Source organism: Actinia tenebrosa, unplaced genomic scaffold (assembly GCF_029948245.1).
Source record: "Actinia tenebrosa isolate PJP-AT-01 unplaced genomic scaffold, QUT_ActTen_1.0 PGA_scaffold0__85_contigs__length_37466705, whole genome shotgun sequence".
Lineage (NCBI taxonomy): Eukaryota > Metazoa > Cnidaria > Anthozoa > Actiniaria > Actiniidae > Actinia > Actinia tenebrosa.
Window position 1 is genome coordinate 28,784,213 of NW_028292569.1, and position 15,684 is coordinate 28,799,896.

Below are 15,684 nucleotides of genomic sequence, written 5' to 3' on the forward strand. Positions count from 1 at the left end.
TACATTAGATACAAATATAAAGTCTATATATATTCTCATATACATATATCTCCTCCGATAAACCCACATAATGTGTACTCGAAGTCTCATGTGAGACTTGGTAGCTCAGTTTATGGCACCGGAGTCGCCAAGGTACGGGTTCAAAACCCGTTCAATTTCAATAATTAGCAGCTTCATGAGTTGCTTGATATACTGCGCAGGTCAACTGAATTAGATACATTATAACCGCAGTACAAATATAAAGTCTATATATATTCTCATATAAATAATATGACTGTAAATGCGATAAGGAGTGATTTCCCCCCTTCTTCCAACCTTTCATCAGCACCTTTAGAGATATCAGGGTAATCTAAATAGGGCTCTGTAGATAAATCCATTCCAATTTTAATACTAACCAGGATCTATATCCATTACTTCTTCTGGAGGATCATTACCCATGCTTACTACTGTTGGATACAATCTCCTTCGATCGATTGCAAGTCTGCCAATCCGATCATTCTCGACGAACTCCATGGTTGGGTAGAAACAGAGATATAATATGTTGCTTGTGGCATGGATTTGGAAGTAATCGTAGTTAATGCTATAGACTAACTCTTCCCGGTATCTACCCCCTTCAATAAACCTGAAATAGAATTAAAAGGATATTTTATGAATTATTGTTTTCCTTAGTTTGACTGTATTCAATATCGACACATTTTATAGCGGTCGTAGACCAATAGGTAATTTGCTCTAACATAACGGCATATCACCTAAAACTCGAACCGTCAAAATGGACAATATGAAATAAAAATTAAAGAGTACTATGAGCTGTCAAATCAACTGAGATCAACATGATATTGCATCGTAACAAAATAATAAGATACGTACTTCACATAGACGTTTTCCTCTGCTTGTATATCCCAACCATCTTCCACCTGTACGTATGCCATTTCTCCAGGTCTCATCGCTGCTGTAGACACAGCCAGTCGTTCATAGCCTAATCCTTCACAACCGAAAAATAAATACTTAAATTACACAAAAGTAATTTTTAGCTACGGCGAACTCCAATGACACGAGTGAAAAGTGAAAAAACGTCTGCGAATGCTCTAAGTGCGTATTTTAAATCAGTCAAAACGTATAAAAATTGCTGCCGGATATATGCTTTAATGCTTTCATTAAAGAATACTGACAAACTGAAGAATATTAAAGGAATTTTTTCTTTGTTAGGCGAAAACGAAAATTTATTTTTTCACGAAAGGCAAGCTTGCACAAACGTTTTTCTCTAGTGTCCCCTCCAATACAATTTGCAAAGCTGACCAATCATAGTGTAGATTGAAAACAAACCAATCCAACTCAACCAAAACTTGAGCCAATCAACGAAGCCGCAATTTGATTTTATTTCTGACAAAAACGGATTTAGAATGACTCAACAACTCGTAGGAATGAAACGTTGTGATTGGCTGAAATCAATATGATATTCATTTTTCTATTTCCTGATTGGCACATGCAGGTTTGTTCGCCACAGGCTTTTTGATTACCTTCGTTAAACTGAAGTGCTTATACATTTCTTATGCATTAACATGAAAAAAAAAGATACCATTATTCCTTAGAAAGTCATTTTATCCTGTATTTTGCTAGTATATTTGTTTGCTTCTTTGTTTGTTTTGTTGTTTGTTTTTGAAATATGTGCAGTTCTTTTTTACCTATGAATTCGTGTTCAAAGTTAACAAAAATAGAGGCACAAGCAATGGTAAGCTTCAGGGAATCGTTGTTCTCTTTAAAAGCTCCCAGAAAGACTTGCTGCTGACTTCTCCACCACCAAGAGATTGGCTCAGCAACCGTCAACCTGAAAAAATCAATTGAAGTTAGATGAAATGAAGAAAAGAAAATTGAAATGAAACTAGCTAGTTTAAAGAAACTCGAATGACAACATAAATAGTCGAATCATTTATATATCAATGAACTGCGACCAGCAACTTTATTGGGTAATGCGCTTTGCAAACACCGAATTTGAAACCTGCTTACCTCTTTCCCACATGGTTCGGCATCATTCCATGTTTCCCGAATTAGACAATTTACTACCGTCGATTGTAAGACAAAACATACCTACAAAAATGTTGAACATGAAGTTCCAAGAAGCCTTCTTCCTTCTTTTCCAGTTTTACATTGCCTTTAACTTCATTCCAACGTTTTCCAGGATGCACCGCGCCCTTTTGAGACAAAACTCGTAAGCGACCAGGAAAGTCGTCTGTAGAACCCTCGTGCGGAAATTTTATGGTAACAGGCTTCAAGAACTTGATGTCTTTAAACCCGCTAAAAATGAAGATCATCTCTGGCAACAAAACCACCTGTTCAAAAGAAAAAAAAAAGAACTTTCAAATCATTACATAGTATAACTATAGTGATGGCTAATTATAAGCTGAATATTTTGTTTGTGAAGTGGAAAATGCTTTTTAATGGACCAAATAAATCACCTAATTACTCACTTGGATCGGTCTATCCATATTTTATTTTTTCTTAAACATGAATTCAATAGTCTTTTTATCTCCTTTTCCTTCGATAAAAGTCGCCATCTTTGTATTTGATGAGCCTGCAATATCTTATTAGGTAAGACCGCAGATACGTCTTTAACAAAGGGAGCGCCTGACCCTTCATCTAAATAAGGAAAGCATTGTTCGTTTATTTTCAAAATTATTCGAGGGGTTTTCCTGAACATACTGAATCGAATTGGACGCATCATTTGCTTGTTCTACGGATTATTTTCAAGGGATTTTTCTTATTAATAGATTGAAGAGTTCATTAGGGTCCAATGTTTTACTTCAATGTGCTCCAACTGCAAAAGGATTGCCTGTTAATAATACTTGATCGTGCCGAGTATTCGTTCAGAAGACCTGGCTGAAGATATTTCCTTATTTTCGAAACTTAACAGGGAGATACTTCCATGTTTCCAAAGCAATCGAATGAAATAAGACGAGTTGTGGTCAAAACAAAACTACTAAGTACAATGCATAGCAGTATTTGGATTTCCGATTTATTCAAAGTTGAGCTCCATATTTAAAAAGGTAACAAATGTTGTTGACTCGCCATTCTTTGATAGTGCTCAGCAGTAAACATGTTTAATTCTTTCTAAGAAGAACGGTTTATTGCCAGCAATTCAAGTAATAGGCTGTGTTTTCACTAGGTTTCCTAACTAGCCTAAAATTCCTCAAGGTGTTTGTTGACAGACCAACTTTAGACCAGTATAACTTGCCGACTGTTTTCACTTGAATTTTTAGTGTCAGTATGAGTGACAGATTCTTGGATATAGTTACACCCCGCGCATTTCGAAATAATGGCGGGAGATGAAGGACTCGTGTTTACAACTCTTCTTTTAATCGTGGCTGTCTTTCTTCGCAAACGTTCACGATTTCTTCGCAATCTTCGATTGTTATCCTTAAGAGGGAGGCAAGGAGCAAATCTGGCATTTCTTTTGTCAATACAACGACGAAATCGCCCAAGAAGAAGGAAGTTAGCTTGGGTTTATCCTAGGCCTCAGTTTTGGTTTGAAGAGCTTTTGAATAACAGAAATCTAGATCATTTGTGGCGTGAACATTTTAGAGTTAACAGAAACACATTTGATTTTATTTGTGGGATTGTAGGTCCATATATGAGCAAGCAGGATACAATCTTACGTCAAGCGATACCAGTAGAGAAGCGAGTAGCTATCGCTTTATGGCGATTAGCCACAGGGAACTCCTACAGAACTGTTGCGCTTAGTTTTGGAATAGGACGATGCACAGCAATGAACATTAAGGACGAGTTTTGTTCGGCTCTGATGAGGCGTGTAAACGAATTTATCAAATTCCCGAAGACAGAAGATGAAACTAGACGTTGTATACAGGGTTTCCAAAATATAAGCACATTTCCTCAAGTTGTGGGTGCGCTAGATGGATCACATATTCCTATAACAGCTCCAACAGAAAATCCGAATGAATACCGCAACAGAAAGAATTTTCACAGCATAGTTTTACAAGGAGTTGCTGATGCTAATATGAAATTCATCCATGTAAGTACTGGATATGCAGGAAGCATCCACGACTCAAGAGTTTTACGAATAAGTTCCCTTTTCAATGCGGTACAGAATAACCAAATTTTAAACTCCCCCGTCCGTCGAATCGGCGGTAGAGACGTAAAACCCTTATTAATTGCTGACCCAGCGTATAAGCTATCTACATGGTGCATGAAGCCTTATCCACAGGCCAGGGGAATCACTGCAAGGCAAGACGCTTTCAATAAATCCCTAAGCGCTGCAAGGGTTGTGATCGAACAAGCGTTTGGGCTATTGAAAGGGAGATGGAGGTGCTTGCTAGATAAACTAGATGAGTCCGTGGATAAGGTACCTATCACAATTATTACTTGTTGTATTCTTCACAACATCTGTTTAGATATGAACGATGATACCGAAATTAATCCAGTGCGCGATGGAAACGTTGCTCCTCCTCTCCCCGGCCATATTGTAAATCAAGATGGAACACGGCTAAGGAATATCATAAAAAACACTCTATACTAAACCACCACAGATACATTTTGTTATTGTTGAAATATCTCATTTTAATAATGTTTTTTTCAAATCAAATACTACAGCTAAGCTTAAATTATACACTGTATGTATATATATATTGGTATTTTATTCATAGCACATGACCAAGTGAAGCATATTGTATTGCCATAATGATTTATTTGAATCAAATAATGTCCATTGTATAAGTTGAACAGCAACAAATATCTTAATTCATGTTTATACATGCAGTACATGTGGCTAATTGAAATGGTAATGAAATATCTTGTAATTGAAATATCTCATTTTAATAAATCAAATACTACATCGCAGCTTAAAATATACGCTAAGTAAGCTGTCCATGCATTATATTATATTGGTATTTCATTCATAGTACATGATCAAGTTAAACAGTAATCAAGTTAAATAATGTCGATCAAATAAAGTTGAACAGCAACAAATATCTTAATCATGCACGTTTGTATATGCAGTGCATGTGGCCAATTGGACTTGAAATAAAAAATATATAAAAAACTGTAAAGAAATGTGTTCAGTGTATGTCTGTAAATAGGGTACAGAAATAGGCAGATCACATAAAAAAAGTTAAATCATTCAGTTTCCTCCTTTAAAAATTTTAGCAATTTCTTTTACCGTGTCAAACATAAGTTTTTGGCTCTTCAGCTCACGCTCGCTCTCCTTCTCTGCCAATTGTGCGAAAAATTCGTGGTCCTTTTCTTGACTAGCGTTTAAGAAGTCAAATAGTTCTGATTCAAACTGAGAAGAGGCTTTTTTTGCTTTCTTTGCGGGCGTTTTCGACGATGGCTGCTTTCCCTTGCCGGTACATGTTCGCTTACCCTGGCTGGTTGTTTTTTTGTCCTGGCGAGGTCTCTCATGTGTGGATTCATCTACATCATCATCTACATCATCATCCTCATCCTCATCATTTTCTTTCTCAATTGATAAGCTTATGGGCGAATATGATGGAGATTCGTCGCTTGCGTCCAAACCGCAGTCCAATACAATCCTTGGGGTTATATTTGGTTTACATCCTAACACCACATCTAAGTCTTCGTAGTATTCGAACGTCTCTCTGTTATTCCCTGAACGACCATTGTGGTCCTTGACCCTTTTATATTCATCTTCTAAGTGTTTAATGCGAGCCTTACACTGTACTCCACTGCGGAACGTTGTAATTCCTTGTTCTGCCAAAACCTTGTTCAATTGCTTAGCTATGGAATCCCAAGCCCCACTGTTTCTCCGTTTGCTAATAGGATAGCTCTCACGCCAGATTTCTAAAAGGAATCTCGTCTCTGCATCAGACCAATTTTTTCCACGGCTCTTAGCGCATGAGGATGCCTCTCCAAATGAACCCGAGGATGTAGAAGGAAGGTTTGCATCGCGACTAGTGGGAGGGATGTTTCTGGACGATGTTAAATTTAGCGTATTTGGGCCACGCGGTGGAGTATCAGCCGGAAAAGTGAAGCTAGTAGATGGCGCACGAGGTGGTGTACTAGCAGGAAAAATTAACGTAGTAGGTCGTGGTGTAGCAGCTGGAAAAGTTAAGCTAGATGCTCTCACTTGCGGCGGATTGAGGTAATAACGTGGAAAGAGTAAAGGTCCTTGGCTTGTGCTTGGCGAATCGAAAGCCAACGGTGGTGGGATCGTAAAGCGATGTCTAAAAAGTACAAGAAAACCGAGCAATCATTATATGAACACTCGATTATAGTAAGAAGAATATTTCACATCTAAACTTTAGCTACTTACGTAAAGTTAGAGGATGGATCCATGTTCGAGGATGGATTCGTGTCGTCTTCCATTGTTGCTGTACTGAGAACACTCGACGAATATCTGACCTTTTTATTTGACATTTGTCTGTCAAGAACATCGCTGTGATGGTTGATGTGTTTACTTGGACAAGTTAAACCATCTTGCTAGGTAGTCTAACTTTTGCGGTATTTCCGGTGTTTGAGCAACGATTTTGCCCTTGAAAGTTAGGGTGTTTTCACTGTATTTCCGGAACCGCGACACCTTAAGGAATTTTAGACGAGTTAAAACCCCTAGTGAAAACACGGCCATAATTTAAGGTAAAAGTTCAAGGTCAAGTTCAGTTTATTTACACTTTTAATAAATTAAAACACTCATTAATAATTCATAAGCTTATGGTCCAATTGGAGCCACCATACACGTCACGTGCATGAACCTTTATACCCGATAAATTCCTCTTCATTCAAGTGATTTTATATAAAGACACGTGTCTTTATATAAAGACACATGTGATCTTTATATAAAGACCACTCGAATACTATGAGGATGACTTCATCAGGGATGAAGTATGCATCCAAGTTTAGATGAAGATATAGAGCTTCATCAAGGTCATAGTCAACCCTAATAATCTTTGACTAACGTGCCTGTCTTTGCCTTGGCACGCAATACCCAACGTGTGGGAGCTTCTATTTAATCTAGTTGCGCATGCCCGTGACGTCAAATCTCTATCGAAGTATATAAATCCATGTTCGTGACGTGTATGGTGACTCCAGTTGAACCAAAATCTTATAAATTGTTCATGAGTGTTTTAAGCAGTTCAAAAAACTCGTAGATCGTGTTTCATCAGGTATAAAAGCACTCGGCTACGCCTCGTGCTTTTATACCTGATAAAACACTCCTACTCGTTTTTTAAACACTACATAAGTTACAGAATAAGAAAAGATTAATGACAGTATTTAAAAAAAAACCCTAATTAAAGATAGTTTTATAAATAATGATTTCAATTATGGAAAAGTGTGTAGTGGTCAAAGGAGCATACCTTTCAAGTTGACCACTGCACTGGATAGGTGCCAAGTCTTATAAATATTTATACGAGCTTTGGAGCAGGCGTAGCTTAGTTGGTTAGTGCGCGACCTTCAGAGCTTTTGAGGTCCACGGTTCGATCCTTAGGATCTCCACGTCTGTTTCGACTTCTCTCTAATCCGTGTAGCTTCAGCTTTAAATACTCTTAAAACAGAGCACTGATGGAGAGAGGGAATAAAGTGCGCACCGTCGGCTTCCATTGATAGCAGTTGAATTTCAACTGAAGGAACTACCGACGTTAAATATAGGTACCTTTTAATTTTTTAAGAATATTTGTTCTTTATATAATAAATATAGAAAATTTCATTATGGTAAATGCGAAATAAATATATAATTAAATAATTAATTTTGATATAGATTAGTGAATTTGTAACTGCAAGTTCTTCTTGAATGAATAGTATGAAAAAAGCGCGATACCACTATTGGGATCGAGAACGTTTTATTTGACCACAACGACAAGAACCAGTTGAGTGTTGCTTTCTAAGGAGTTCGCAAAACGAACTTTAGAACCATCAACTTAAACGAGGCCGTAAGATGACGAAACAACTTGCATCAAGCTCAAAGCAATTCAAAGTGATCATGTGGTACATAATCCATACATCTCATTTGTTGAGGAGGGCAAGGCCCACTTTGGGCCTACCCTCTTAATTTTTAGTAAAAAGAGAATACAACAGAAACTGAGTTTCCTGTTTAGATGTCAACATTTTACGGTTTTTCATGATAAGATATAGCGGGCTCATTAGAAAGTCATAGATGGAGGTTACATTGATTTAATCGAAGAAAACTAAATAGGTAAAAAGACAACTTAATTCATGTTTATTCTTTGAAGACCGACGTAACAAACAATAAAATATGGATAGGCAGATCCACGTGAGTAATTAAAGAGCTATTTGGTCTACTAACAAGCGTTATCCCTATCACAAACCAAATATTCTCCTACAGCCCATGGGCTAATGCAAGATTAAATTCACACAAATGTTATACTACGAACCTTCATGGATCCAGTGATTGTCTTATCAACAGCTCCTTCAGGAAACGTAACTGTTACATCATTACATACTGAAGACGTGACAACACATCCAGTTGGTGTAACCTCGAACGTATCAGTGACAAGCCTGCTGATAACGGCTAAGGTTGTCAGCTTAGAGATCTTTACTTGAATAACGTTGCCAGCTTTGTAGTTTTTGGGAATATGTGAAGTGTCCTTGAATTCTAAATGAGTAGGTTGAGATTAAAAATACTGGAGGTTACGATGCCATTTAGACAAAAGTCATAATTTGCAATTCTCAAAAAAAAACAAAAAAAAAAACAAAAAAGTCAGTCATGTTGGTGATGTTCATACTAAATATTACTAGCTCGGTCACGAGCCGTAAACATTATTTCATGAAAAAAAAGTATGGACTCCAACAGCCTTGGTGGTGCTACTAATAAAGATATTTCGTTAATAGAACGTCTATTAACGAAATATCTTTCGTCTAGATCCGTCTTTTTATTGAAAATAACAAAGGTAGGCCAAACGAATTCCCACAAACCTAGAGCACTATCTTCAGAAGGCAGACTCCTTTTCCTCCCCGCCTGCGTACGTCCCGCGGGCTCGCGAAAGCAAAGTCTGAACAACGAGCCGGAAAATTCAATTCTACATTTCAGTATTTCTATTCATTTTAAACACGAAACGAAAAGGGTTTTGCACACCTTCTTTGCTGAATATAGCGATATCAATAACATCACAAGAATTAACACCACACGTAATTCATTAGTCAATGTATTTTGGGTAGCGCTCGTGACTCAGACATTTTTTTCGCGGGGAGGCACATGCAGTCGGGGAAAGAAAGGACGTCTGTTTTCTCGGCCTAGTGATACAAAAGCTAAACAAATTAAAGCAAGCCAGCAAAGGATGAGCTAATAACCTTGAGCATGAGAATGATTTCGAGACTAGAGTATTCTTACCTTCTATTTCCTTCCAAATGCGTTCCTCGTCGTTGAAAGCCTTCACTATCATTTCATAACCAGATTTTTTCCCAGGACCTGCATGCAGCATTGTCACAATTACTGGTTGCTGTAGTTCGACAGATGATGGACCAAGCTGCACTATGTGGCTCACGAGAGTCTCCATAGGATCCGCCTCAGGCGAAGGTATACTTTCGCGAGAGCATACTTTGCAAACCACTTGAGTGGAACTTTCAACAGTATTTGGAGGAAATTCAAGTAGAGCACCATACATAGAGATGTCAAAACGACCCCCTTCTTGAGTTCTGTTGAATAAGAAAGAATAACAAGCTTTATAATGCAAACACTAATGACTTATAAGGATTCCCAAGAGTCAATTAGAAACTGAAGAAATGGCAGCCATTATGGTGGGGTTCAGAACAAAGGAGGCCGATGGGAAATATTTTGCTATACTACGAATATAGCCGCGATGATGCAAACAAAGAATAGAAGTTAATTGCCTCTTTGCACAACTAAACTCAATTTCTCATCCGTAGTGTAAACGTTATACGTTTTGCAGCTATTTTTACCTCTACGTTAAGTATTATTCTTAAATACAACTATCTTTAGCTAACCGAAACTTACACTTCAATAATTGCTTGGTTCTGCTTGTTAGAGATGGTCAGCGATTTCATTTCATTGGAAACCAAGGGGCTTGCTGCACTTTCTGCCAAACTATGATATTGACTGATGCTTTCTGTGTCTTGCTTTTCCTCTTCTCGTCTGCTTTCTTCTTTTTCTGTTGCACTAACTTTACTCCTGGAGATTCCAAGGTACACCAAAACTATGGGTTTGTGTTTTTCTACTAGTTTTTCTACGCGTTTCTTACATTCTACAGTTATTTCCTCATTGCCCCATAAGTCTAATCGTTCTACATGACAATTATCTTTTATGATAACCCTACAAATACTCTCTGCTCCTTCATCTGTAATACTATTAATCCCTAGGTCCAGGTAGGTTATTTTAGTTTGTGTTAGTACACTACAAATACTCTTCACTCCTTCATCTGTAATATTATTCCCAAATAGGCCTAGGTGGGTTATTCCAGTGTTTACTAATGAGTCAGTTAGTATTTCTACACATTTATTATCTAAACTACAATGCAATAGCTCCAGTGCAGTTATGAACGAATTACGAACAAGTGAACGACAAACAACACCAACACCAAACGAGGTTAAAGATGAATGAGTGATTTCCAATGTATCAACAACAAGTGACTCTGGATGTTGTTCTTCTTTTAGTGAACGAATAATATCCACCAAATACAATAAGTATTTCAGATCAAAATCGGTTGTTTGTCTAAAACAAATGTGCTCATACACCACAGATATATCGTAAAGATAATGCATGCTTTGTTTAGTTAGTTCTTCCTCTCCATACTCATACAGACACTGTAACATTAGCAGTTGGTTTACATGATCATTATAATGCTTAGGTGTTATCTGTTGGAGTAGTTTATTCATTAGATGTTCTCCATATTTTTTCCTGGCCAAAAGTCCAGATATGAACACAAATGTCTGCCCACTTGCTATCTCTTTCTCTGGGATTTCTCCATTCTTTACAAAGAAGGAAGCAGCGAGAAATTCTTGCAGCGTCAGATGAGTGAAACTAAACTCTTCTTTTGTTTGAAGAGGAGAAATTCTAATTCCAGGAACACAATGAAGGATGCCACTTATCTTCAAGTTTTCAATTTCGTCCTCGGTAAGGTCTAGCTTTTTCATATCTTCTTCGTCAAAAATATATTTACTTTCCTTCAGTAAATTAGCTGCTAATTTAGCTAGTTTATCTAGCGTTTCTTCAGCTATTTTCATCGCATATTCTGACATTTCTGAATATTTGAGATTTGCATGGGGTTTTTGTACCAAGACTTTAACAACCTCATCATAAAGATCGGTTATTTTAGCGGGTAGATTTTCTGCGATTCCCGAACTACTAATTCGCCATTCTAAACACCAGCAGAACAAGAAAGACAATAGCGGAATATGACAAAAACTCATCAGGTTCTCATTTTTTTCTATGTGTTCGCGTACCGTCTTTTTTGTTCGTTCTTTTCCTGGTTCGCTGAAATATTTGTCAACATACTCGGTGACTTGTTCAGGTGAAAAGCCCGAGATTTCTACGTATCTGTCAAAATTGATTTTTCCCAACTCCTCGGCCTCGCCTGGCCTTGAAGATACCAGAACAACAGAATTTCTTAAAAGTTTTCCTCTAATCAATTTAGAACAAAGTACAGGGATTGGCATCTTTTCTTTGGAATCATTTGGATATATTCCCTCGTAATCGCTAGCGATTTGTTTACGGTGCTGTTCCGAACATTCATCAAACCCGTCCAAGATGATCAGCAACTTGGAGGGATTTTGAATCAAATATTCAAATAATGAATCATTGATGACTGAATTGTCGTCAAGAAGGGGCGAACAATTCAGTAATTCTTGTAAATTAATCTTTTTGTCGCCCTTTGAACTGAGCTGACGGAGCTTCAACAGGTAGGCAAACTGAATATTAGGAGTGTTTTCGTTTTTAAATAATCTATTAATAGACCAATCTCGTATGACTTTCTCACAGAGAAAGGTTTTACCTATCCAGGGTTCACCGGTAAGAAGTAAGTTTGGATTTTCTCCTTGCATGTCATTGAAGATATCTTCGTATTTATCAACTTTACAACTCATCGTTCTTTTGGTGTATCCCTGCAGCTGTTCACTTCTACCCAGGTCTTTTGCTTGTCCTTTTTTCTTTTGTTTTTTATCTGCATAATATACTGTTAGATTGGTAACGATTTCATCTGTCTTTGCACTGGGAACGTCATGTGCAGCCATGAATTTAGTTTGGTAGTCTGTGCTGCCTTTTATTGCCTCTTTTAGCATTTCGGAATCTAGAAGAAAAAAAAGATGCTGCAGCCAATCTTTATGAAATCCAAATTATATGGCGAGGGACTAAGTAAGTGTACTATATTTTTCTTTGAATGTGTGGTTCCAGGGAAAAAAAACATACTCATGGAGGAAATTGGAAGTATCCAGATAATGAGGGGACAGATGGAAACAAAATTACAAGGTTTGAATGGAAGAAAATTGGAAATTCCAAAGTGGAGGGGTATCTACACACTATATGAATACATCTATACACCTATACTCTATATACCAGATGAGTACATCCATACATCTATACACTATATACGGATATATAGATTACTTCATGGGAATGGCTCGCGTACGGTATTTTCGCAGATATATATGTTATTTACCGGGCAGGAGGTCCGGATAAGGAAAAACTGTGCCCGAGGTCTTGAATATACGGACCGAGGCCGTTAGGCCGAGGTCCGTTTTCAAGACCGAGGGCACAGTTTTTCCCTATCCGGACCGACTATAGGACGGTAAATAACTTATTTATATTTTTCCCGTATTTTTTTAACTTGTTTTTGTAATCGTTTTGTGTTGTCGTTTGGCGGCAAAGGATACCGGAACGCGCGCGCGGGCAGATACTGACAAAATACCGCCCGCTCAAACAGCCAATCAGAACGCACGATTTTAAGGATACCGGACCGGAAAAAAATAAATATAGATTACTTCATGGGGATCGCGAGCGTACGGTATTTTCGCAGATATATAGATTACTTTATGAGGATGGCGCGCGTACGGTATTTTCGCAGATATATAGATTACTTCATGGTGTTGGCGCGCGTACGGTATTTTCGCAGATATATAGATTACTTCATGGAGTTGGCGCGCGTACGGTATTTTCGCAGATATATAGATTTCTTCATGGAGTTGGAATTTTCTCACGAGTTGGTGACATGACAAACCAACGAGTGCGAAAATGCCGTACAAGTGCCCTCCCCATGAAGTTATTCGTTTATTTCATACAAGCTGATATTTTCTAGTTGTTTCTTTATTATTATTATCACTATTATTATTATGTTTGTTTGTTTGTTTCATTATTGAACTTAATTAGCGTACAGTTTTAAAATCTAAAAGCAACTTAATCTTACTATTTGATTTTGAGTCGTGCTAAAGGAGCAAAATGATAGTAAATATCGTCTCAATAACTATGGTATTCAAGTAGGAAAAGTCCAGTAAGCCACCAAAAATTGATTTCAAATTACAAGTAAAGTTTTGCTTATAGCAAGTAAAATGTAACAATCAAGTCACTGTACCTTTGGGCTGTCATCGTCGTCGGATGATTCGAAAACTATTTTAATGCGTTTGTAGCTACGTAATGTAGAAACGAAACCCTGTGAAGCAGGACATTTGCTCTGCTTACTATCAATCACGTGACTTTTTGGATTTGACATGGGGGCTATAAATATTGATTAAGTACATTTTAAGTCTGTCTTCTGAGATGTTTACACTTGGGCAAACTATCCCGGATTCGTAGGCAATTCGGGATAGTTTTGTATCTGCCACGCTTCTTGTTTAGACTTCAAGCGATGAATCCGGCATAGTTTGGGACGAATCCGGGATTGTTTCGAATCCGGGATTGTAAGTGGGATAGTCGAATCCGGAATGCTTCAATCCGGTGTTATTTTGAACATTTCTGTGACCTGATAACTGCATTATGGAGCTTGGAGATATATTATTATCGGTCAGTTTTTTGCATCATTGCCTTTCGTGCACTATGCATGGTTTGAAAGTCGTCGCTTTTCGTGAAGGCCAGCTTTCCCAGTTGTTTCTGCGACTTTGATTTTCTAAATAGTCCAGTTTATCATCTGCTTCCTGTAATTCTTTCTTGAGTGTTGATAATTCTGTTTCGAGTCTTCTTATATTCTTTATTTTGTCCTTTGTTTCGCGAAATTCATTCTGGGTGAATTGCAAACTATCCCTGATATTTTGCACTTCACGGGAAAGTTTGTCAAAGCGATTATTAAAACTATCCATAGGGAGGTTTACGAAAGATTCAAAGTTGTCTTCCTGCAGTTTTAAGAACTCCTTAACTAGATCTAGGTTGGTTAGTGGAGAGCTCGAATTGCTGTCAGCCATCTTCACGCTTCCTTTTAATACTGCTATCTTGATAGTCGATAGTTCAATGTAAAAGTCAATGTTCATATTCAGTAAATGATGTATGATCTATATTTTATGGTTTATAGATTATAAGCAGATGTAAATAGATGATCTTTTAAACTTGTATTGAAATTGTCCAAAGTATTACACATATGGATGGGTGTAGGTAGTTCATTCCAGATTTTTGGTGAAGCTGCAGCAAAAGCTCTATCTCCAAAGGTCTTGCATTTGGTACGAGGGACATCGAGAAGTAGCTGGCCATCAATACGTAGGGCGTAGCGGTTGGGTGACTTCACATGCACAAGCTCAACAAGATATGATGGCGCCTGACCTTTTAGAATTTTGAATACGAAGAGAGCAATCTTGAATATGATTCGATGCTATACAGGTAGCCAGTGTATGTATACAGGTAGCCCAATTTTTCTTTCCAGATTTGGAATCAGCATTAAATTTAATTAATTTCAATTCGGAAAATCGAAGTTTTAAAAAAAGTTTAATATTTTTTCCAAAAGTAGGCAGTCACCTTAAGATCTATACCAACCTCTCACCCTACCTAGACGCTTTCTACTGCCATCATGCTGTACGCAGTGTAGTTTACAGCGGCACCACTGGTAACATGATTTTCATGTCAACGGCAAAAATGCACAAATATCCACAAGCTCACAATCAGATCATCAAGCCGATGGGAGTTCACCTCTACTAATAAGATGAGAAACGCACCTTGAGCTGGCCCGAAAAAGCTACAAGTTTATTTTCGAAGGTCTCGTCGTAGAAAATCTCAACATGGAGGTCCTCGCCAGCACCCCTTTCATGGAGATTAATGACATCACCATCCCGCTAGTCAATCAAGAAATAACCCTAAAAGACGGAACCACTTTCCTCTACGGTTCCAGCAATAATAAGCCAAACAATTTACTTCCACTAGCTATCATGTCAGAATTCAAGACCCTGCTAATACAATAGCGTCTTTGACCGTTCTATCAAGGGATGCAATGTGTCAGCAGTCCATGCCACTTGAGGCCAAAGTCAATATGGGCCCTCTTAAACTACCAAAGGAAAGGCCGCCCACCACAGTCTCTAAGTTATGAAGGTTTACACTTCCAATATGCTAATACGTGTGACGTGTGACAACTAACAGCACACGACAAGGAAATAACACGGAAGTCAAGCGTGAATAATCAACAAGAAGCCGTGAGCGAAAATAGTTGTGAGCGTATGTACTCATTTTTATTTGACTGCCTTAAAACCCTTCAATGCATAGGAAATTGAAAGAGAATATTTGTAAAAGATACATCTTTTAATGCCTAGCTGCATTTAGAAAAAAATTGTTCGACGATTTTT

At 37.8% G+C, this 15,684-nt stretch overlaps 3 protein-coding genes across 5 annotated transcripts in view; 1 reads left to right on the top strand and 2 right to left on the bottom strand.

Annotated features, from left to right (window-relative positions):
- The window catches only part of LOC116294289 (uncharacterized), a 31,868-nt gene that overhangs the window by 3,130 nt on the left and 13,054 nt on the right, over positions 1-15,684 (bottom strand). For all 3 annotated transcript variants that reach the window (XM_031701857.2, XM_031701856.2, XM_089039114.1), the window contains 7 exons: positions 9,935-12,221; positions 9,311-9,615; positions 8,355-8,575; positions 2,086-2,327; positions 1,683-1,825; positions 868-982; positions 396-622 (listed from right to left, as the gene is read on the bottom strand). In XM_031701857.2, the coding sequence (XP_031557717.2) occupies positions 396-622; positions 868-982; positions 1,683-1,825; positions 2,086-2,327; positions 8,355-8,575; positions 9,311-9,615; positions 9,935-12,221 (3,540 nt within the window). The remainder of the gene's footprint in view (positions 1-395; positions 623-867; positions 983-1,682; positions 1,826-2,085; positions 2,328-8,354; positions 8,576-9,310; positions 9,616-9,934; positions 12,222-15,684) is intronic.
- Positions 3,177-4,859, top strand: LOC116294291 (uncharacterized). Its single transcript, XM_089039135.1, has one exon. The coding sequence runs from the start codon at positions 3,311-3,313 to the stop codon at positions 4,526-4,528; it is 1,218 nt and encodes a 405-aa protein (XP_088895261.1). The 5' UTR covers positions 3,177-3,310; the 3' UTR covers positions 4,529-4,859.
- On the bottom strand, positions 5,030-6,541 carry LOC116294292 (uncharacterized). Its single transcript, XM_031701860.2, has 2 exons — positions 6,281-6,541; positions 5,030-6,191 (listed from the first exon to the last, which is right to left on the bottom strand). Exons 1-2 carry the CDS (start codon positions 6,382-6,384, stop codon positions 5,129-5,131), a joined length of 1,167 nt encoding a protein of 388 aa, XP_031557720.2. The 5' UTR covers positions 6,385-6,541; the 3' UTR covers positions 5,030-5,128.